This window comes from Sinohyriopsis cumingii, chromosome 8 (assembly GCF_028554795.1).
Source record: "Sinohyriopsis cumingii isolate HCF-2022 chromosome 8, ASM2855479v2, whole genome shotgun sequence".
Lineage (NCBI taxonomy): Eukaryota > Metazoa > Mollusca > Bivalvia > Unionida > Unionidae > Sinohyriopsis > Sinohyriopsis cumingii.
This window is the reverse complement of record NC_142968.1, coordinates 22011210-22035807: the sequence shown is the minus strand read 5'-3', so window position 1 is coordinate 22035807 and position 24598 is coordinate 22011210. Positions and strand designations below refer to the sequence as shown.

Below are 24598 nucleotides of genomic sequence, written 5' to 3'. Positions count from 1 at the left end.
ATCGTCCTGATATTAGTTTCTGCAGCGTTACTTTGTCTTGTTGTATTTCAGCAAACTTATCATTATATTGATTAAAGCTTGAATAAGATGGATTTTTAGCATTCCATAGCCTCATTCATAATAGTAATGTCCCCTTAACACCCATCTTCTCTTAACTTTTCAGACAATTATTGTTGATTGCCCTATGCAGAATTTTGTTTAAGACAGGGCCATACATAAAATATAATGCACAAGTCACTAATAGCTCAAATTTAATGCAGTTATTGTACTATATTAGATATCAAAATTCACATCATACTGTTATTTGTTGTCTTTCTTTTGACTAACAGTGTTCTACTGTATGTTTTTCTTTTAGATTACAAGCAGCCAATTTATTGCACAAAATATTCAGATTAGGTTTAGCACCATTTATACTTTGAAAATATCTTTCTCTAGAATAATAATTGGACTAGGTTTGAGCTTGTTTGACCACTTTGTAAATTAGGTTGATAAAATGGCTCATACTTTATTGATGATTGAATTGTTTCTGAGACAGTTCCTTTCAATATATCAAAAATATAATGTCCCTTATGTTGCCAGTGGTTGAAAGCCCATGATGGAGATTTGATAATTGCTTGAAAACCTCATGAGACACAATTTGTTTTTTCGTTATAAAAAAGAAACAATTTTATGTTGCAGGGTTTAATGCAACCAGTGAATGCATACATTCAGATAACCCAAATCTCAGCAACATATCGAAAGAGTACTACCAAATGGTGGTGGATGTTGTTGGAAATCGTTCAGATGGAGGAAATGTGAAAGAGGGTGTTAAAGTTGCAGCAGGTAAATTCAAGATAAAGAATGATTTTATATTTATTTCATATAATATTCCAAGATTTTTATTTTTTATTTTGCACAGGACAAACAAGATGAATATCAAAATCAAAACATTGATGCAGAATTTTATGTGCACAAAATGTAAGTGCAAACTCTTTCATTTTCAGTGTATTATGTAGCTACCGTATTTACCGTTTGTTTTCGGACTGCAACAAATAATTACTTTTTTTGTCGTCCGAATACATATCAAATTCTTTAATTAGGTGTCTGAAAACATACATTTGAAGATAGATTTATCCCCCCCCCCCCCATGTCTGTAACGAAGTTACCGTTAGCTCACATGACGACGTGCTGCCATGAAGTAAAACAAGTATTTTGTCAAGCACCACAGAAAGGATAATGAATGAAAATCAGGCATTACTTGCCTATTTTGTCTATGTGATACATGTCCATCCACCAGAAAACACAGCCATACATGTATTAGAGCCATGATTGTGTACGTATTTTCCAAAAGAACCGCCATATTACTATATAATCTTGCAATCCACAGTTTAACCCTCTGCTAATCGGTGATCATTAAAATCTACATTACCAACATGCGCAAGCTTAATTTCTGTGTAATTAATATATTAATGCAAACTAAGCAAAAAGATTTTGGAATTACAATTTTTAAGATATTTATGACAGAAACATTAGTATCGAGAGTAGAAATACCGGTACATGTATGATGGCTAATCTTAGAGCACCAAAGGTGAGAGGCTCCATATGGGGTGAGTGTTGTATGCACGCATAGGAAGGGTAAAAATGACAAGCAAGTTGCAATATACGAGTCGGCGTGTTTAATATGTTGGTATTTTTTTTTTAAAATAAAGGTGGTTCTCTCTTTTTTTTCTCCCCACCTAGCCGAGGGTAGCTTCAAAATGAGTAGAGCTTGCTGACTCGAAACAATCGACTGCTCCAAGATTGTTTTGATGTACCGGTATGTTGGAGATTTCAAGGTGTCTAGGTGATAATTGTTAATAATAAAACTTGTGGGATTTCTTTGACATGTGTGTTTGGAAATAAAATGCAGCCATCTAGATTTCATTAAAAGAGCACATGATGTACCGAACATTTAGCACCCACAATCAATATTTATCGTCTACAAAGAGGTTTACTACCAATAGAACAATAACTATGTTTAAACCTTGGTATATAATGTCTCAGGGATAAGGGGTTTGTTTTGTTGCACAATGCCAGTGAATTTTACTAATCCATACCGACTCTCCGATGTATTGTTTAATGATATAAAGCAGGGGTCATGGTTTCTAATCAAAGCCATAACTGTCACACCTGTTTGATGTGGTTTTATGTGTAACAATGTCTACACCCACAACCAATTATATTCTTTTAGCCGAATCAAGCTATTAAAATATAAAGTATAAATAAAATACCCACCACTATCGAAAGTTTATATACTAGATAGCTGTCATTGTGAAACATAATATTGTTAGTACTGTAATAATTTTGATGGATAAGTTTATCATACGTTATGCAACAAGCGAGGAGGCACTGCCTAGTTCATGGAGGGTCTCTCCCTTGCCGAAATCGTCTCCAAAGAGGCCAGTAGGCCGCCCACAGAAGCGACTTCGAATTAATGATTCTGAGGATGCATCACAAAAAGAACCGCCTACGAAGAAAGCTGCTCTAGATGACGAGTCTGATTATCTTGAACCCGAGAGTGCTCCACCCGGTTCTGTACGTGGTCACTATAAACATTATACATTAAAGCAAAAGCAGGATATTGTTAACAATGCAAAATGTCTGGGAATTAGACCTACAGCAGAAAAATTCAAGATCCCGAAATCCACGGTGAGTACCTGGATGAAAATTGACTTTTCTGCCGATCTGAACTTGAACGGACATTTGCCTAAGTGTGGACGACCCATTTCATATGGACAAGCTATGGATGATAAGATAGCTCAGTGGGTGCTCACTCAACGTGACTTACAAATTCCAGTCAGTGTTGAGGGAATATGTATATATGCCAAGGAGCTTGTCTCAACAGAATTTCGGGAGAGCAAATTCCATGCCAGTCGTTCATGGGGAGAGAGTTTCATGAAAAGACATGACTTTGTGCTCAGAAGCAGGACCTCTCTTGCCCAACGTTTACCAAAGGATTTGGAGAAAAGATTGCTTAGTTCCACAAGTTCGTGATGGATAGATGTGAGGAGGACGAGTTTGACAATAAGTTTATTATTAACATGGACAAGACACCGATGTACTTTGATCTTGTGCCAGGGAAAACGGTGGACAAAGAAGGAACGAAAAGTATTCTGATTCATACAACTGGCGCGGAGAAGAGACACATTACTGTCGTTCTAGCTGTTGCAGGTTCTGGCGACGTATTACCTCCAATGATTATTTTCAGGGAAAGAGACAGCTTGATCAGAAGGCTCCAAAAGGGTGGATTATCGCAGTTCAAGAGAAAGCATGGATGGACGAAACGCTAATCCTGCGATGGATTGAAGAAATTTATTTGCCATTCACCAGAAGAGAGCGATTACTATTAGTTATGGACTCGTTCCGGGCTCACATCACTGATGATGTGAAGAAACAGGTGCGGCGCGGAAACGTTGTGCCAGCAATAATACCTGGAGGCTGCACATCCAGATTGCAACCTCTTGATGTGAGCATCAATAAACCTGTTAAGAGCTACCTCCGCCGCAGCTGGATGGAATACATCAGGGATGCTACGAATGCATTAATATCATCTAATGAAAGCAGCAACGGACGGATCAAGACAGCCAGCAAACAGACTGTATTGGACTGGGTTGTAAATGCCATGGACACATTGAAGGAAAAGCGCAGAATGATAATTAAATCTTTCAAGGTGTGCGGCATCAGTGTCAATCTGAGCGGAAGTGAAAACGCGCTGATCAGAAATGACAAACAATTAAACAATATGGATGATGATAGTGATACAGAATTTGAGGGCTTTTCGCCCGAGGACCTACAAAAGGCTGTGGACAAGCTACTTGATACTGAATAATATATTTAAATATATTACAGCATTAAATCATATTTCTTTTCATTCTTTGATATTGCTACTTATTGTGTATGGCTTAATATAACAATGTTTATCTATCTGCATACATACATAAATATATACATACGATTAAAAAATTTAAATTATATTAGTTCATGGAAGCTTATGATCACAATAAATAATTATCTACCAAATGAAGCGAATTTTGTATCAGTTAAATTAACGGTAAACACGCTGTGAATTTTACAACAAAACGAGGCAGCAGATCTTCCTAGATTGTGTCCGAAAACATAAATTGTAGAAAAAATTATAGCAGAGCAATGTCCGAAAACTTACAAGGCATTTAAATATTATATTTTCCCCCAAAAAAACAGTGTCCGAAAACATATGGTAAATACGGGTATCATGCCTTGCAGCATTCTCATTCATACAAATAACTGTATTTGATCTTTTGATGAAAATTACAATAGCATTTTATAAATCGTTCCAATCAGTATCTCATATTGTCAGTTTCTTATTATATGTTGCATATTTTTGAAGCATAATTATACAAAACAGTGCCCCTCCATCATAAAACTTGATTCAAAATTTCAGGCGGTAAGAGTTACTTCAGACTTGTAAATTGTACTCAAAATTATTTTTAAAAAATCATCCCTTTGAATATTCATGATATGTTTATTCAGATTTTGAGTTGAGGAAATTTTTTCATTCATCCAGCTGCCTCAATATTCATTTTATGGTCTTTTTTAGTCATACATTTGGTTTTTCAGCCTATGACTTTGCAACCTTGGAGATATTTGGATGAAACTCTACCCACATCTCTCTCTCTCTCTCTCTCTCTCTCTCTCTCTCTATATATATATATATATATATATATATATATGCACATACATTGTTTTGACTCTAGGTCTTAAACTATGTAAAAGAAAAATGCACAATGAATAAGTTTAGTTAAATTAGTTAAATCAACAAACAGTTTATTTCTCAGAGTTACAGACTGCTGTGGTGTCTTAAGTGGTTAGAGTATCTGCCTTGGATGCAGGAGGTTGCTGGTTTGAAACCAAACTGAGTCACAGTAAAGACTTGTAAAAATGTTACTAACAGCTACCTCGTTTGGCACTAAACATTAAGAGGTTAGTGTTAGGACTGGTTGGCCTGGTATCAGGATTGTGTAACTGGGTGGTACATGATCCTATATGTCTGTGGCATGATGCCCCAGTGCTAGACATCACTTTAAGCTGCCACACTGCAGACATCATAGTGATAGGACTAAAACTGTTATGTTAAGAATAATAAAAAAGAACCAAATACACACAAAAGTTACAAAGTGAAAATTTAAAAGACACAGTGTTATCGATTTCATTATATCCTAAATGTCCTTTCACAAGTCCAAAAGTTTAGAATGTTCCAAATTAATTCTAATAATCTTGAATGTGCTGATATATCAATAGTCTTGAATGTTCTGATGAACTAACAGTCCTGAATGTTTTCACAATAATCCCAAATTAGTGTGTTTTAGCCCAAAAAGTCAGTGAGCACTTTGTAATTCCAATGAATAATTTAAATAAATAATTCTCTCAAATTTTATATGAACACAACTATAAGCTATTCTGCAGTCTGATAATAAAATAGGTATGTATAATTGTTTTCCAAATCCTATATATGATAGTTTCACTTGACCTAAGACACAATAGAAATTCCTAAGGAAAAACCCAAGTCTTGAAGTCAGATCAAAGTAAATGTCTTGAATCATGATAAAGTTGTGAATTCACTAAACATGTGAATCATGATACATAGTGGAAGTAGCAGTATATATCATAATATATTTATATCCACATTGCACAATACGGCAGATTTTTTGATGTTTTCTGTTTATGTTTGCTCTGATTATAGATAATTCTTAGTTGATAGGAAAAGAAAAAAAATGTTTGTTAGGGTGGGGTGAGCTGTAATCTCTTTTCTTTGTTTTATATTTCATATATGCATCATCCCAGTTCAGAGAGATTGCATTTTGATGAATCAGAAGTTACCTAATTCAGCCGAAATGTACATTAGCAGAAAGAAATATTGTGATACAGATATGCATTGTGCATTGATGAAAAGATACACCTCTAGAATTCACAATAGCAGATATACATATATATATATATATATATATATATATATATATATATATATATATATATATATATATATATATATATATATATATTGATCAACCCTACCCAAATATACATGAAAACTACACAATTTTTTTCACATTGATCGTTTGTTTTCTAAAATAAATATCAAATGGTCACAAGATGGACCCTCTACCAGATATTCCTGGTCTTTTTATCAGAAACAATTTTTAAGTTTGATTCCTCGTTTAACCGTACAAAAGGATTGATGGGGTTTTACTGTATTCAGTCCCTATCCACTCTGAATTTGCATCACTTATCCATTAAATCTTCCATGGCTCATATCTGTTTTGTACTATATTTACATATGGCAGATCCACAGTAGAACTAGTAAGGTATTTCACTGATATTTACATGTTAAAATTATTTAAATCCCAATTTATTTTGAATTCTATTCACACAGCATAGATACAATATTCAGAAACCATAAAGGAAAGGGTTGTGTAACAAATACAAAACCACATTCTTGTTTTCCTTCAATTTGGTGGGTACAGAACTTGGTCATTATGTCATTATGTCACATGAATATAATCACGGCTTGAAAACCTGGACTTGTATCATATCAAACCTGTTCTTTCTGCTGACTTAGAACAGAACATGTATGTAGTTTTGTGTATTTATTATGTATTCTTTATTTTTCAGGATCCCCATGTAATAACTTCCAGGGTTATTGTGATGTGTTTTATCGCTGCCGTGGTATAGATTCTGAAGGACCACTAGCACGTCTAAAGAACCTCTTATTTAGTCCCCAAACTTTGGAGACTGTTAGACTGTGGATTGTGGTACGTATTTTAATTTTTGTCTAATTATAAAAATATTTGGTCTTGCCTAAAAAGTATAAACAAAACATGTATTTTTATTCTGAATATGCTTTTGCATTGGATATGCTTAAATGTTGCCGTAATTTGTGTGAGGCTGAACTTAGAATGTCTTGGATTTAACTTGAGTTAACTGAAGTAGATTTACAAATCATAAAGCTATTAGAAAATGTAGTGTTACATCTGGGAACACTGTGAATTCAATATTAGAAAACCTACTTTCACTTCACATCATGGAATACTGTGAATTAACTATCAGAAAACCTACTCTCACTTAACATCTGGGAATACTATAAATTCTGTACAGTGTTCCCCCTCTTATATAGCCAACCCTTCTGCACCGGGAAAGTGGCTGTATAAGATGATTGGCCTTTCCAGAGGGGGACTATATGAGATGTATGTGATGTATATGTATTTAGTAAGAAATTTACATATAACTTAAAGCAGTTAATTTCTTCATTTCAAAGTAGCTTTAATTATTAAAATGTTCTTCTTGTGTTAAAAACAGACTTATTTCAAGGTCACATAAATTAATAGTTCTTATCCTTAGGCATGGAATGTGAGTTGGATATTGTTGGCATGTGCTTTGCAAAACCATTCAAAAATGTTATTTAAATCTTGGAACATACATTGCTTCGTATTTAAAATAATTCTTTTTCCATTTACTCCATTTTCCCACCACTACAGAATAATCTCCTTATCTGTCATGATGTTGTCTGTTCAAGTCTTCCCAACATAAAATTTATTGTCAAGTGAATTCTTCCCATTGTCATCAAGTCAAATAAATTTTACTTTTCCTTGCGGAGTATTATTTCAAAGTTTTGTAACAGTTTATTCCTATGTTATTAATTGTTTAGTGTTGCAATTTAATTATGCAGATAAAACGTTTGTACAGTAAACAAAATCCCTTGTTTATCAAGGACATGATACATGTACTGTCACATGATTTTATGGTCTTTGACTAGTACCCTGTCACATGATTCTATGGTCTTTGTCTGGTACCCTGTTTTGTTCAAGGTTAAGTTCTCTCAGTGTCTTAATCCACAAAAGCTATATGTAGCCTATGCTGACCATGTTATGGTCGATCTTAACAATTACGTCTAGTCGTAATCATAATTTTTTTTTAAAATGATGTGTGAAGCCCAAAACTATATCATATAAATGCTAACCCTATTTCCTCTAGACATTGGCATTAATAATACTAACTTTAGTCATACATGTACTTTAGCTAGCACTTCTTTTCAGTAATGACAATCTGACATCCAGAAACAGACATCAGGAGAGATAATTGGATTACTTACCTAACCATATGAATTAAATATTGGTTCTGGACACATATTAATAATAAAATGTGGCTGCTTGTCAGGGGTAATTTTTAAATTTTTGTACTAACATGCTGTTCATTGGTCATGTTAGAGGGGTGGCCCTTCTTGAGGGGTACTCTTTTAATACAAACTTATTGGTGCCAAGTTATTCTGGCCATAAAATGTGGATGCCCACTGAGCAGGGGGTACATTCACAAGGGGGACCACTGTATTAGTAAACCTACTTTCACTTCACATTCTAGAATGCGTTGATATCACTATTAAAAACTTAATTTCACTTAATATCTTTGAATGCTGTGAATTCAGTATTAGAAAACCTACTTTCACTTGACATCTGAGAACACTGAATTCTATATTGGAAAACCTAATTTCAGTTCACATCTTAGAATGCTGTGAATTCACTATAATAAATTAGAAAATCTACTTTCATTTCTCATCTCTGAATGCTGTGAATTCACTATTGGAAAACCTTCTTTTGTTTCACATTTTGGAATACCATGAATTTAGGATTAGAAAACCTTTTTATACTTCACGTCTGAGAGCACTGAATTCTGTACTTGAAAACCTTGGGCATTTTGTGGAATTCTTGTCCTTCTTAATGATATTGCTTAAAATCGTATTTTCTATTTTCGTGTTCAGGAGCATTGGTGGGCAGTGTTACTGATGGCCCTGGGGTTAGTCCTGGCCATGGGCTTATTCATCAAATTCTTTGCTGTCTACACACCTAGCAGCATGCCTAGAGCCAAACCAGAGCGTAGACTTAGTGATAGAATACGCAGACAACGAAACCAAGAACAGCCGCAGTATCATGATGGCAATGTAAATCTGGCAACAATTCAATATTCACGGGTAAGACATGTTGGTTTAAAATTATACAGTCTAGAAGAACAAATAGAGGATATTATATCAGCCCTTACATCAAAACAAAGTACACCACTCCCTCGATAACTCGCACCCTGATAACTTGCGAACCTGCTTATAATGCGGTGTCAGGTGTGGAACCCATTTTTTAAACCCGAAAATACCCCAAAAATGTATCCCTATTTGTTGAACTTGAAGAAAATCGCGATCAAAATTGGTAATGGAAACTTTGATGTATCGCTCATTTTATCATTGAAAACAGTAGATATGACATTGAAATTTTAATCAACACATTGAAATATCAAATTTAAAAATAGCTCATAAATTTTTTTACATTTTCATTCCAAAACGACATTCCTAGTACACCGCAATTAACGATATGTAAGGAAATTTCGATCAATGAAAATGTCACGCCGAGTGGAGGCAGTACTTTAATAAATAAATACAAATTAAATATTTTTTTTATCAATTGAAATTTGTGTTCTAGTTCCATCTTTTAGTTCCTTTTAAGTGTAATTGTCATAAATGCAATGTGTCCTCTTGTAATTAAACGTAAAATGCGTCAATCTACCGTAACATCTATGTCCGCAGGCGTTTCTCTGAGAATCTAATTAAATGCCGACCGTGTTTTGATAACTGACTTCCGGAAATCTTTGTTGTATTTGTTGTACTGAATTAAAAGCTGGCCTCCTTTGTATTATCATGTTAATTTTGTCTTTTGAATTAAAAAAAAGGAGGTGGAATAAAAGAAAGGTTAAAAGGCACAAAAATTGGACGAACTTAAAATCTAGCAGCCTCGGTCGTATGTCGGGTGAACTCACTTCATTTGATCAATCGAACACTGTAATAAACATTTTTGTGTATGTAACAGAAACTACCTTAATTTAACAGACTCTTTCTTAACTGTGATCATAGATAACAAGGACACCAAGCAAAATGAATACTTCATAAAATATAGAGCTTGATTTCACAGATACGGACCATTGTGGGCAAGCGAGGTTCAGAGAATTCTTGAACTGGCATTTAGAGATATCCTCAGGGATGATAAGAAATTTCATTATTACTTCCATTGAAATCATGACATTAACATTGTACTAATAGAACAATAAAAAATTGAGTTTCGGCGTAGACGTATCCTGAAATAAATTTCGCGTGTTTTTGAAAAAAAAAGGAATCTTGTTTGGTGGTGTATCAACAGTTAGTCTAGTTCCCAGATTATGGACTACTGATTTGGCAAGATACTATTAAACACCAGTACGGGAACCAGACTCATAAAGAAAACAAAAAGCAGTGACGTAATACACAGATTTTTCGCGTACACGTGATGGTTGTTCAGTCTTTCATATGTTGGATATTTTGAAGAAAAAAATGTTATTTAAACAGTATAATGAACAGCTTCGTTAGAAAAAGCGCATTATTAAAAATCATTATTGATGTGGTTGTAAAATGATTATTCAGCCATTAAACAGCCCAGTCCCTAATGCCGCCCCCCCCCCCCATGGTTTTCTGGATGTCAAAGCGATTTTTATTCAATTTTTGGAGGTCCCTCGGTAACTTGCGCCTCGCTTATAGTGCGGTCTATGTTTGTGGACCCCGTTGTGCGCGAGTTATCGAGGGAGAGGTGTAGTAGTGGAATGAAAATGGCTCCTATATTTGCCTTTCATGAGTTATGATGCATATCTGAAAAACCATCATGCTTTCAGTGTAATCATTACGCTTTCTTTCATCTAATTAATATGTCCTTTGCTTGTCTGCATATTGGTTATGTTTTTTTTGGTACGTTAAAAATAATCTTATAAACACCCACATTTGTCATTCTGTGTATCACAGCTGCCAAACAAGGTTTGTGAGTTTGATACTTGCAGTGGCATCCCAAATTTTGTTATACTGTTTTTGCATTTTTGTGTTCAGACTGTCTTTTAAACTTGCTCATCCGAATTTTTGAAAATTTATTTTTATTCCACTTTTTTTAAATTCCAATCCTAGGACTGGCAATTAACCTAGTAAAATAGTAAGAAGTTGTGTATGGCATTTTTCTTATCTCCTCTTATCTCTCACATATCATAAAAATGTGAGAATATTTTAAAAAAGGAAGACTGCTGCGTAAGAATAGCATAAGGGCACATTCATCCATTTGGACCTATTTTCTGTTTATAGTAGATGTATATGCAACATTCTTAGAAAGCATACAGGTTTCTACAAAAGAAAACTTGTTTCACATATTAGTTATATTATTAAGGTGAACCGGGTAGCAGACCAATCTATACTTAAAAAAATGGCAGCAGATGTTAAGTGAAACAAGCTTTAATGCAATGACTTTTGGATGTTATGTTACTGAAAAATGTTAGAAGAGAGGATAATTCTAAATATTAAAATGTTGCATCAGAAAAAAGACAAATCAAAGAGTGCTTTACAAATTTAGAAACGGAATACGACAGTGGTGTAATATAGCACTCAGATTGAGCACATAATCATGTGTCGAGTTGATTTTTACTGAGCAGCACTAGACATGTAGACTAGTTAAAGTGAGTGTTGTGTGTGTTTGTATTCTGGTAATAATCTACATGGATTTTGCCCATTACTTTAACCAGCTGCAGATTCAAGTTAGTAGCAAAATTAAATGTATATTTTTATTACAGTGTATTGTAATTATGGCATACAATATATAGATTACACTTTTAATATTCAAATTAGGCTGTCATGCCACTTAGATAATGCTTATTGCTCTTAAGGGGATGGCAGGTATGCAGGTCTTAAGGTGATGGCAGGTATGCAGGTCTTGGTATGCAGGTCTTAAGGTGATGGCAGGTATGCAGGTCTTGGTATGCAGGTCTTAAGGTGATGGCAGGTATGCAGATCTTGGTATGCAGGTCTTAAGGGAGATGGCATGTATGCAGGTCTTAAGGGGATGGCAGGTATGCAGGTCTTAAGGGGATGGCAGGTATGCAGGTCTTGGTATGCAGGTCTTAAGGGGATGGCAGGTGTACAGGTCTTAAGGGGATGGCAGGTATGCAGGTCTTAAGGGGATGGCAGGTATGTAGGTCATTAGGGGATGGCAGGTATGCAGGTCTTAAGGGGATGGCAGATATCCAGGTCTTAAGGGGATGGCAGGTATGTAGGTCTTAAGGGGATGGCAGGTATACAGGTCTTAAAGGGATGACAGGTATACAGGTCTTAAGGGGATGGCAGGTATACAGGTCTTAAGGGGATGACAGGTATGTAGGTCTTAAGGGGATGGCAGGTTTTAAGGGGATGGTAGGTATGCAGGTCTTAAGGAGATGGCAGGTATGTAGGTCTTAAGGGGATGGCAGGTTTTAAGGGGATGGTAGGTATGCTGGTCTTAAGGGGATGGCAGGTATGCAGGTCTTGGTATGCAGGTCTTAAGGGGATGGCAGGTATACAGGTCTTAAGGGGGATGGCAGGTATGTAGGTCTTAAGGGGATGGCAGGTTTTAAGGGGATGGTAGGTATGCAGGTCTTAAGGGGATGGCATGTATGCAGGTCTTGGTATGCAGGTCTTAAGGGGGATGGCATGTATGCAGGTCTTAAGGGGATGGCAGGTATACAGGTCTTAAGGGGGATGGCAATTATGCAGGTCTTAAGGGGATGGCAGGTATGCTGGTCTTAAGGGGATGGCGGTATGTAGGTCTTAAGGGGATGGCAGGTATACAGGTCTTAAAGGGATGACAGGTATACAGGTCTTAAGGGGATGGCAGGTATGCAGATCTTAAGGGTATGGCAGGTATGCAGGTCTTAAGGGGATGGCAGGTATATAGTCTTAAGGGGATGAAAGGTATACAGATCTTAAGGGGATGACAGGTATGCAGGTCTTAAGGGGATGGCAGGTATGCAGGTCTTAAGGGGATGGCAGGTATGCAGGTTTTAAGGGGATGGCAGGTATGCAGGTCTTAAGGGAATGGCAGGTATACAGGTCTTAAGGGGATGGCATGTATGCATTATGGTGTTATTGTGTCATTTTTATGTCATGAGGTATAATCAATAATAATAGTAACAATAATGTCACAGTATTATCAGCAACCATGTATTATTGGACAAACCAAATTTGTTAGAACTATTTACCACATAGTAGTACATTATCATAAATAATATCTGACCTGTTCCTGCTTTAAACAGAATATAATGATCCCCACATCAAAATATAAAAGATAAATTTGTTTTATAGTTAATCATGTGATTGAATATACAAAAATGTGAAATTCTACAAATAAATATTTAATAACAATTCAATAGTCAAGTGCTACAAATTTCCTAAGTACTCAACTTCCACTCGAACCTGTGATAGCCTATTGCATCATTTGATTAGTAGTGTGAGATAGCTTTCCACCTGTCCTTGTATTCTACTCATCTGGGTATTCATTTACATAGATTTTGCTGGTTTTCTTTCAATATTACCGAAACACATGGTATCATAGAAATTTTAGATGAGAAACCTGTTCTTGTGATCAGAAGAGGCAACAGATGATCGTGCAGATTAGTGAGTGTGATAAAATAATCTTTCATGTTTCTCATTTCTAGGGACCTCAGGGACCTCCTCCCCCATATCCAGGAAGTGGCATGCCAAGGGAATCCCATTTCAAAAAAAGGAGAGAATAAACAGTAGGGCAGCAGTTTTGAAATAAAAAGAGTAAAAGAAGAGTTCATCTTAATATTTGGTCATTATTATATTTTTAAACTATGAAATAATTTTATTTTTGTGCACTACATTGTATGAATAATATTTCAATTATGATTTCATAATAGGAATTACCTTAAATATGGTTCTATTTTTTGTAACAAAATGTTATAATTTGCTACTTACATTTCCTGGTACTTGACTGGGTCAAATGAAGGAAATTACTTGACCGGATCAAATGAAGGAAATTGTTGTATTATCAGTCAGCCTCTTAAGGGTATACTTTCTGTTAGCCGCTGTGTCTTTTTCTAATTTTTAAAATAATTTATTTTTCAGTGTATTTTATAATGATTACAAATAGTTAAGTGTAAAATATTCTCATTGATCACCTTTCTGTTTCATTTTATTTTATACTTTGCCTCTTTTGTTGTAACCAGTAATTATTTATGCAGATTGGTGAAATTAACTGTGTGCAATTCCAGATTGGTGAAATTAACTGTGTGCAATTCCACTGTCTACTTGCATTTTCTTTTGTTGTTTATTATGTCAAAGTATTTGTATAGTTTAAATATAATATTTCTGATTAGTTAGGTACAAACAAATAAAAATACATCTTTGCTGAAGTAATACAGTCATCAAAGTATGGAATGATGCAACTTTTATTGAATATTTCTTGCAGGCGATTTAAATATTAGTGCAGATAGGAAGTTTTGTTGGGCATGATGTTTGAAAATAATTTTGATATTCCACATTATTAAGAATGTTCTAATTCGTTATTCTTTTTTTCCACTCTGGTGTTAATTTTTGACATGAAAAATTAAAGAAATTAGGCTGACATTATTTTAACAAAACCATTCAGGCTGTTGATTGCCTTTGAAGAGGAAAAAATTATTTTTTATGAAGAAATTCACATTAAAATAATAAAAGGATCTGACAGTACGGATGACTGAAATGATTTTTTCTTTGTATTTCTTCCAGTATAATGATGTCAGTGAAATTTTTTACAGCATGAGATGGAAAATACTTTTAAAATAAATGAAATGGTTCACATCTGATGCCCCAATTATCATTTTTTATCATAACAGATATTCAATGTTCACTGAAAATCATCACTAGTCTAATGTTTAACAGTTCTAATTCATTTTTCCTCTTAGAAATATCACAAGGTTTATAGACTCTACATTCAACTATATGTACATATTTTATCTATTTATTTATGCACTGAGTCTCTTTTCTGCGTTTGGCTATTGACTTTAAAAGAAACTTCTTTCAGACATGTTTTGACATTAGTCCTTTTAATGTCGTCTTTTTCACATGCTTTTGGCCCTAAAATTTCTGTAACCAGTCATTATTAAATCAATATTAGTATTACGTTATGCCTGTGAACATGACATCATTTAAATCCCCTTGGCCTTAAACTCCATGAATTTAATTACATTGAGGCACAAGTACATTAGAACCTGTCTTGAAATAATAATATAATGGTCTCTCACAATAAGCCCTAACACTATATTATCAATAAATCTGTTCAAGAAATCCTGGTCTCTCAAGACAGGTTGGTCTTCCATAGCAGTGGTCTTACAAGACAGGTTGTCTTTCATAGCAGTGGTCTTTCAAGACAGGATTTAATGTAAGGGCAATTCATGGGATACCTATTCTCATATAACTGATTTTAATTTTGTCCCTTACACGATGTTATTATTACCACAGTATGAGTCAGTGAACATGACTCAACTCCCCTTGACTTTAATGTCATGAGATCAATTTCACTGACTTTTGCAGGTACAAATATAATGATATATGGGAACTGCTTTATCATTTTGAAATGAAATCTGCAGCAATAAGCATCATATATATTTTTTTAATTATTGTGGTGAATGTTTGAAATCCATTTTTCTTAGATGTTTGAATAAGTTCTGCAAGTCTTTCATTCACCTTGTTTTGAAAAAATAAGGTTTTATTGAAGTACAGTATGTAATTAAACATAATTCTGAGCAAATCCATTCAAATATGCCCACTATTTTAGTGCTTTATTTGTGGAAGTGGTACATAGTTTCTCCAGAGGTATTTAATATCCCATCATATTACTTTTGCCTGTGATATAGTATAGATATTTAGCTTAATGATAGAAAATCCTAATTTTAAGTTACTATTTCAGAACAAAGTTCAAGTCTGAACCATGTTGTGTCATATGGTAAATTTATTATTGCCAACTTGCTTCCTGCATTATTTTCTGGTGGAATATAATGTCCTCATATCAATGCAGTACTACACTGTACCAAACATAGTATCAGAGATTAGTGTCAGTTCCAGAGATAAACCATTCATACAATCAAATTATGTCAATATCTTATGTGTAAGTTTTAAAATGTATATAATAGCTGGTTTAGTAATAATTTATTCTGGATGAGTAAAAAGTTTTATTATTTGCCTCACAGGACAAGTGGAGTTTTAGAGATTTTTCAACTCCTGCAATAAAGTATTTTCCTTGGTGAAGACCTCAGGTTCATCATGGACATGCTTGATTTAGTACATTACATGATAATTACAAATTTCAAATGGCAAACTACAAGGATTAATGTTAGGACCGCATGTATTTCCAGGGTACTGTAGCTGGCTAATGTAATTACACCAGTTCCAGAGGGCATTATTGCCATGTGGACACCTTATGAATGCATACATTGTGATGGGAAATACTTCATCTGTTATGTTATTAGTTTGTAAGACAATGAGTTTCAGTTAGTTAATTACAGGTATTAATGTTAGGACAGTATGTATTTTCCTTGACTCCAGGGTACTATAGCTGGCTAATGTAATTACACCAGTTCCAGAGGGCATTACTGACATGTAAACACTATATTGAGGCATATATTGTGATGGGAAATACTAAATATTATAGGTTATTAATTGGCAAGACTTTGAGTTTCAATTAGCTAATTACAGGTATTAAGTTGAGGATAGTTGTTTTTCTCCTTGACTTCAATATACTATACCTGGCTACTATAGGCACTATTGTTATGTATCCCAGTTTATAGGATCTCATGTGATGTATATGATATATTAAATTTTGTATTGCTTTCTTCCTTGTGAACTGTGCTTCTACAGTGTTGTTCTCTTTGGTTTAAGCACTATGAAACTAAGAGAAAGCCTGCTATCTCCACATGAAAACTGGTTGGTTGTTCTGCTTTTTTTAAATGTTGCTACAGAGACCTAAACTTTTGTTGTTTTATTGAAGTTTCAAAGTTTGCATGAATATGTGAATAATTTGCTTCTTTCTTTTATATACCTGATGTTAATTTCCTGAGAATTGTGAGTGGGTTGGGGTCATTAATTTGATTTCATAAAGTATTTTTAAATAATATGGAATGGGAAATGCTGACGTTGTCTTATAATTTCTCATCAAAATATAATGACTATTTCACTTTTCAATGTAAAATTTCAGAAATGTAATAAAAATTACTTTACCTCTTTAACAAAACAAACTATCATAGATCTTGGCATTTATGTCATATATGGCATGCATACATGTGACAGAAAAAAACAGATCAGGTCAGGACAGATCCAGATTTGGTCAGGAGTCTAGACCTCACAGATTAGGATTTCAGCATGGACAAAACATGACAACTATTGAATAAATTTACATGTTATTAATATTAAAATATGCACATAATTTCATAAATCAGTCGTTTCACATTAAAATGTTGCCATTTATACCCTTCTTATAGGTACTGCAAGCAATTTTAGCATATCTTAGGATTATCGCTGAATTATATTGGTGGCAGTCTTCATCGTTTTTGATCTTAGGAGATAATGTACTTCTACTGGATGCAGGTTTCAGAACGGAGTTAGCCCTAATTTTCCTCAGAATAGAAAATGCTCTTTTTAGTGCCTGCAGTGCAACTCTGATGAGTTCACCAAGATGTTTTAACACATTAACCCCTGGTGACGACTCTACGGGGCAGGAGGTAGTAGCCTACTGCCAAGCTCTGTAGCATCATGGTCATGCATGATACACTAAAGTGGGTGGTATTATAGAAAGGTAGACAGATGTAGCTCTACAATGATACCAAATAATCTGGAATATCTAATTGCACTACAAAATACAGACAGAAAAACCTCATCTTTTGGACCGGACTTTTTTTTACCCAAAATTTGCCCGTGGTTGGAATCCCATTTTGTGTCCTGATTTTAGAATTTTTGGTCTCAGATCTAAGGCAAACCGGTATGAACTGCAAACAGACAGATGAGCCTTTGCAAAAAGTAGGATAAGATGGGCATTTAGAATAAAGAATGGTCTCCATACAAAAATAATGGCTCCGTTTTACCCTTCTGCTCATGCGCAAGTCAAATAGCCAACGAAAAAACAATGTTTCTAACACAACTAGGCAGTACGTTATTGAAAGATGACCGGGGATTTGGTGTTTTCGAGTCTATTCAGAAATAGCTTTCAAAATGTGTTTCCTACTCGATTTTCAGGCAAAAGTGACAAAAAGCTCCAGGGGTTAATGTGTTAATTGTTTTCTGCCTGTGGATAGATTGAGATTGTTGCCTGCCTGCCAGAACTGCCCATGATAGTAAGATTCTCCATATAAAGCACAACTATACCATCACACCCTTTTGTGACCTTAAGACTAATTTGCAAACACCTATCATGACTATCACCACTCTGTAATAATGACAATCAAATCTGGAAAACAATCATCACATACTAGTATGAGACAAAGACCCCATTCACCCCAGGCAGTATGGATTACAATGGCTGTTAGTGACATGTATTATAGTCTGGTTTACATTCATGTTTACAGAAGATTAAATCAAGTTCATTGTTGTTTAATATCAGTTTTTGTGATGCAGTCATTCACAGTAGTGTCAAATGCATATTTTCCTTAAATGTTTTGGTTGCTGGTCATGTTTTCCACTGGACCAAATGTTTAAAAAAATTGAACAAAAATTTAATTTTTCATTAATAATTTTACAAGTGGGGGAGATTTCTGTGAGGGATGAAAGACACCCCTAAACTCAAGAGAAATGTCTCATGTGGAAGGTTCACGTGTATAATCATTTGTAAAATTAGGATCATTTGAAGCACATGTCCTCACCAGCAAAAATAATTCTAGTTTTCCCCATTTACAGCATTGTAATATATCCATTAGAATGATTTGTTTTGCTTCTTGTAATGTGTTTATACTTGATTATCTTGGTATTGATATTTATGTCAAGATGGTATGTTGATGTGTAAAAGACGTGACACATCAGTGCCTGTCCAAATTTGTACAGACATACAAATCTCATAATAATATTATGCTGATGTTGCCATGGAATTCATGCATTTGATATGCAAATTTATTAAATGCATACATTTATTTAGCCATCCATCGCATGTACATCAAAAGTTTCCTTTATTATTTTAACTTAATTGTATTCTATTTCACATGCAAATTAGCACCTGCTTCTTTCAAAAACCTCACCTCCCCAAGCTATATAAGCAAGATGAATTCAGCGCATTCAAGTCTGGTTTTAAATAAATACATATACAGGTTAGGGTTGATTATTCCTCTTCAGTCTAATATTGAAATCCCTAAGAACCTAAAAAGTTATAAATATACTATGAAATTTCAGAACAGTTCATTTGAGGACAGTGACAAGATCTGGCTCCACATGAGAGCTGGTTGGGTGTCAGTAGTATTTGATACTAATATTTATATTAGATTGTTGGAAAATAACTTGTTGCAATCATCTATCATAAAATGGCATATATTGGTTTATGATTTTATAATTTTTGTTCACATTCTAAAAGGATATTTATTTTCTTACTCTGCTTTCACAATCTTATTTGTAAATAAACTTTTATTGACAGAAATTATGTAGACCAAGTACAAGAATTAACATGTGTACCCATTTCATGAATAAAATTTATTTTGTATTTAATGTTTAACATTCATACTTGTGCAGGTTCAATATGCAGTATGAGATTGCAGGAATCATCTTAATTTCTTAAAAACCATGTACAAACTTAAGCTGAGTACATGGAATCCCAGAACAGAATTAGCAAGACCTACCTCATATTTACTTCAGTATCTATCCCCTAGCTTTTGAACAATCACCATTTTCTTCAAATGGAGAGTGTAATTAATACTGCCTCAGATTTTCAGATCAAGATATTGACCATGTTTATGAATTGAGATATATTTCAATTCGTATGTTTGTAAATTATAGATATAACAAGGTAGTGTTCTTATTTCGCAGTGGAGTTAAGTACAAGTCTTTTCAGATTACATTTCTGTCTCAGATTCTCTGTAGTATTGGATCAAATCATACCTTCATAACTTTGTATACTTAAGTTTCTGGTATGTCAGACTTGTAAGGTCTTTTTCTCGTTTTGCTTTAAAACGGTGTTCTAAATAATTGCAACATTATGCACTATACAGGATCACTTTCCACAGCCTTTTTTATGGTACATATACAAAAGTAAATCCAATATATTATTTACTTATGCAATAACTGCAATTTGACAAATGTGAAAAATAGAAACTACTGGTACATATATACAATGGTAGAACATTACATATGTACTAGTATACGAGAGTAATAGTGTGCAAAAAATAAGAGGCAAAATTTCTAGCTGTTATAATGTTTACAATGACTTTGTACATTTTATGCTTGTACTTTCTTTGTTACAGTACGTGGTTTATTTTCATATCTAATTCTTTGTTACATTTATAGGTAGTTTAAGTAAACAATTTTAGTGGATTTTGTATCAACCATTTTGACATATGCAAAACATTGGTATCCTTCATTCAGACAGCATTGACAGCATAAGCAGTACATGTGTATACAGTGATTAAGGTTTTGGAGCAATATATGTATGATCACAATTTCTAAAGCCTTGGAGGGATATCTGGACAGCCACAGGTACTAAGGTCTTGGAGGAATATCTGTATGGTCACAACTTCTAAAGCCTTGGATATCTGTACAGTCACAGGTACTAAGGCCTTGCAGGAATATCTGTATTGTCACAACTACTACAACTTTGGATATCTGTACAGTCACAGGTACTAAGGCCTAAACACAGTATCTAAATGGTCACAATTACTAAAGCCTTTGATGGATATATGTACAGTCACAGGTACTAAGGCCTTGGAGGAATATCTGTATGGTCACAACTACTAAAGCCTTGGAGGGATATCTAGACAGCTATATAAGCTATATTAGCAAGATGAATTCAATGCATTCAAGTCTGGTTTTAAATAAATACATATACAGGTTAGGGTTGGTTATTCCTCTTCAGTCTAATATTGAAATCCCTAAGGACCTTAAAAGTCACAGGTACTAAGGCCTTGGTGTGATATCTGTATGGTCACAAGTACTAAAGTCTCAGAGGGATATCTGTCATGATCAGTTGAAATACCCTCAAATATCAGCACTTTGAATTGTTATTATTATTCTGGAACTTTTTAATCAAAATAAAATTGATGAAATATGATTTAAATAGTGTGCTAACTTTGCAATTAGTGAAGACACATCAACAATAGGTTCTGGCATCATTTAAGTTAAAACAACATAATAATAATGATGGACATCATAACAGTTTAAGATTTGCAATTATTTACATTCAGTATAAGTTTCTAGCACACACCATTAAAGATTCAAGGATGCCATTTGAACTGCATGAGACATGTTTTAGCATGCACGATATTCATGTTTTACGTTTTATTTATCTCAATTAATCTTCATCTCCATTTTCATCACGAATTTCGCCCACTTTTGATCTAAGTGGCTAGAGCGTGCCCCTTCATTTAATCAAAAGATTTACAAAACAATATCCACAAGTTGAAAAATATGTTGTGTCTTGGCAAATGCTCTCTGAAAATAGAAGAGCAACAGTATGAAAACATTTATGGACTATACAAAAGTGTAAAGTTTTTTTTATAAAAAGAATCATGATTTCATATAACCATGCATGGGGTATCAAAGTGTTTTCGTTTAAATTGAGAAACTTGTATATCATGTACAACAGTTCACAATATATAGAAAGTGGATGAGATAAACAGCTAGTGATGTAAGAAAATCAACCAGTAAGATGAAAGTCATCTCATTAATATGCGCTGATATTATAATATCTGTCCATGACATTGACAATATATGTTTATTGTGGAGAAAAACCTGATTGGAATTCGGTCTCCAGATCGGTAACAAGCACTGCCATGATTACTCATTAATATGCAAAGGTCTTGCTCTTAATTAATCTTGTCCATCATTTTCATAATATATAACTTTTTAAAACCTTTGATCAAAGTCTCATCAGAATCAGAAATATAGTTCATGATTCTTGACGAGCTCAGCCAATCGGGTGGAATATCACATAGCTAATATTGACGAATTTCACTCATAATCAGACTCAACCAAGATCTTGATAACAAAGGCATAGTAGCTATAGGTGTTAAAAATTCTCCAGACTCAACCAAACATTGATAACAAAGGCATAGTAGCTATAAGTGTTAAAAATCCTTCCGACGTAAGCAAGATCTTGATAACAAAGGCATAGTAGCTATAAGTGTTAAAAATCCTTCTGACGTAAGCAAGATCTTGATAGCAAAGGCATAGTAGCTATAAGTGTTAAAAATCCTTCCAACGTAACCAAGATCTTGATAACAAAGGCATAGTAGCTATAAGTGTTAAAAATCCTTCTGACGCAACCAAGATCTTGATAACAAAGGCATGTTAGGTATATGTGTTAAAAATCCTTCCAACGCAACCAAGATCTTGATAACAAAGGCATATTAGCTATAGGTGTTAAAAAAACTTCACTCAACGATAACATTGGCATAATAGCTATAGGTGTTACAAAATCCTTCAGACTCAACCAAACATTTGATAACAAAGGCATATTAGCCATAGGTATTAAAAATCAGACCAAGACTGAATAAAAATGCTGTAAAATGTATCTGCTAAAATAAATGTGGCCAAATATTTATTACTTTGCGATGCTTTGAATTTTAATAAATCAGTAAGAACTCACTGATTTCATTCATTCAGAATGATTTGATATTATCTAGTATTGGCTGTATGGTAACACAATGGCTGTATGGTAACAAACGGCTGTATGGTAACAAAACAGTACTAACCATATACATGTTTTCTCCTTTTGATGGTGTGCCTGGTCGTATATATCGTTATAAAATGGAAAAGAGTTACTGCGATAAACACCATCACAAATTCTGATTTTTTTATTTTAAAAAAACTCGTGCTAATAATACATCAGTTGATTGTTGCTGTTGATGACATGAATAAATAGTTCTGATAAAGAACGGCAGTATGCTTGAAAAGTGTTTGCTTTATTGTGGTACAAAAACTATAATCCAGTATTTAGTCATGTCTTTGTTACGTTAAACAATTGTGTTGAAAATAATGGGAATAATTGAATTTGTACATTTAAAAGATATGGTTGGATTATTTGCCCTTAAAGATAACAGCATAAACATATAATGATTTACAATGATACTATAATAACCATAATATAATTGTTATTGAATTATATGCATTGTTACCAGTATTGTTGTCTGTACATATGTATTATAAGCAATTATATGTCATCACAGGTAAAAGTTTGAACTGATTCTAATAATTATAGACAGGGTTGGGATAGTCAGTGAGGGTTATATAAGCTCTGCCATTTTATCCATAACGGAAGAGGTCTCTGAAAGCAATGCGATTGTTCATGTAAATGATTTTGATAAGTGACTCAGTGGTATCATGCCAGTGCAGGACTGCATGAATTGGTGCAAAATCAAATATAGTTTTATCATAACTTGTCGGAAGATTGCTTGTTAAAAAAATTCATAGATATATCATAAAATAGTTGATATTCATAATAATACAGTTATATCAATTCCCAACAAAGGAACTTTGTTTTCAACAAGCTAGATATTTAACTGTAATCATGTTAACAGACTTTTAATTATAGATCGAAACATTTGTTGAAAAATAGTAAAAACTTAAAATGTCTCTGACAAATCATCACATAGTAATTTCTTTACACCACTTTATATCTCAAACTGTGGACAGCATATTGTAAATTGCACCAGTGTAAATTATATTGCTTAACTAATCAGAAAGTGTCTATCATTTGTGGAAGTTTTCGAATTAATGATCATTTTGGGGCAACTAATCCAGTAATACAGTCATTCCATTTTGGTTTTAACTTAGTTGTTAATTGCATAATTGTTTGGTGTTTTTCAAGTTTCTCATTTAATAAATTACCTACATCAAAAGTATCAAAGCTTCACCTTTATGAATATTACTTTTGTCAAGAGCAGGATTTTCAACTGCAACTTAAAATGAATTAGGTTTCTCAGTACATAACATAGACGGGGATCAACCCTATTTAAACTTGAATGAATTACAGAATGTGTTGAAACAACCAGCATTTCTAAGGTTCCTAAATAATTGGAAGAAAATAGCTTCAATAATCTTGAGGAAGACTATTTTTTTGCAAAATAAATGGAAGGTAATGGAAGCAAAATTGAAGAAATTCATAGATGAACTAAGGAATTATCTTGATAAACACTCACAGGTATTAAACAGAATGAAAGCATGAATTTTTTAAACAAATTGACAAATTGTCATTAAGAAAACCTGCTCACATTACAAGTAAAGCTCCAACGTTAATTAATATGTGATATGGCTGTTGTTAGTGAAATAATTGTTATATAGATTTTATTTGAACATATGGAAACAAGTGCTCATATTAACATAGTGGTTGTTTTAGTTTATTAGTTTCTTGTGGCTTATGATGTGAAAGTTTCTGGTCCAGATTGTTTCTGAATCCCGAGGATTTGTTACACCAAAGTCACTAAAGTCCCATTTTATTTGACTGCTTAAATCCTCACAGCGTGGGACAGCTACACCTAAACTAACTGAATTATTAACAGGGTAATA

The 24598-nt window shown here is 33.9% G+C and overlaps 1 protein-coding gene across 4 annotated transcripts in view; it reads left to right on the top strand.

Moving 5' to 3' along the window:
- LOC149793124 (disintegrin and metalloproteinase domain-containing protein 10-like) overlaps positions 1-23939 on the top strand; it is a 111303-nt gene extending 87364 nt beyond the window's left edge. For 3 of the 4 annotated variants that reach the window (XM_089967033.1, XM_089967034.1, XM_089967037.1), the window contains 4 exons: positions 679-822; positions 6667-6806; positions 8807-9016; positions 13564-23939. In XM_089967033.1, coding sequence (XP_089823159.1) covers positions 679-822; positions 6667-6806; positions 8807-9016; positions 13564-13641 — 572 coding nt within the window. In that variant the 3' untranslated portion in view covers positions 13642-23939. The remainder of the gene's footprint in view (positions 1-678; positions 823-6666; positions 6807-8806; positions 9017-13563) is intronic. The other variant, XM_089967036.1, reaches the window with a different exon arrangement.
- The last annotated feature ends 659 nt before the right edge of the window (positions 23940-24598 follow it).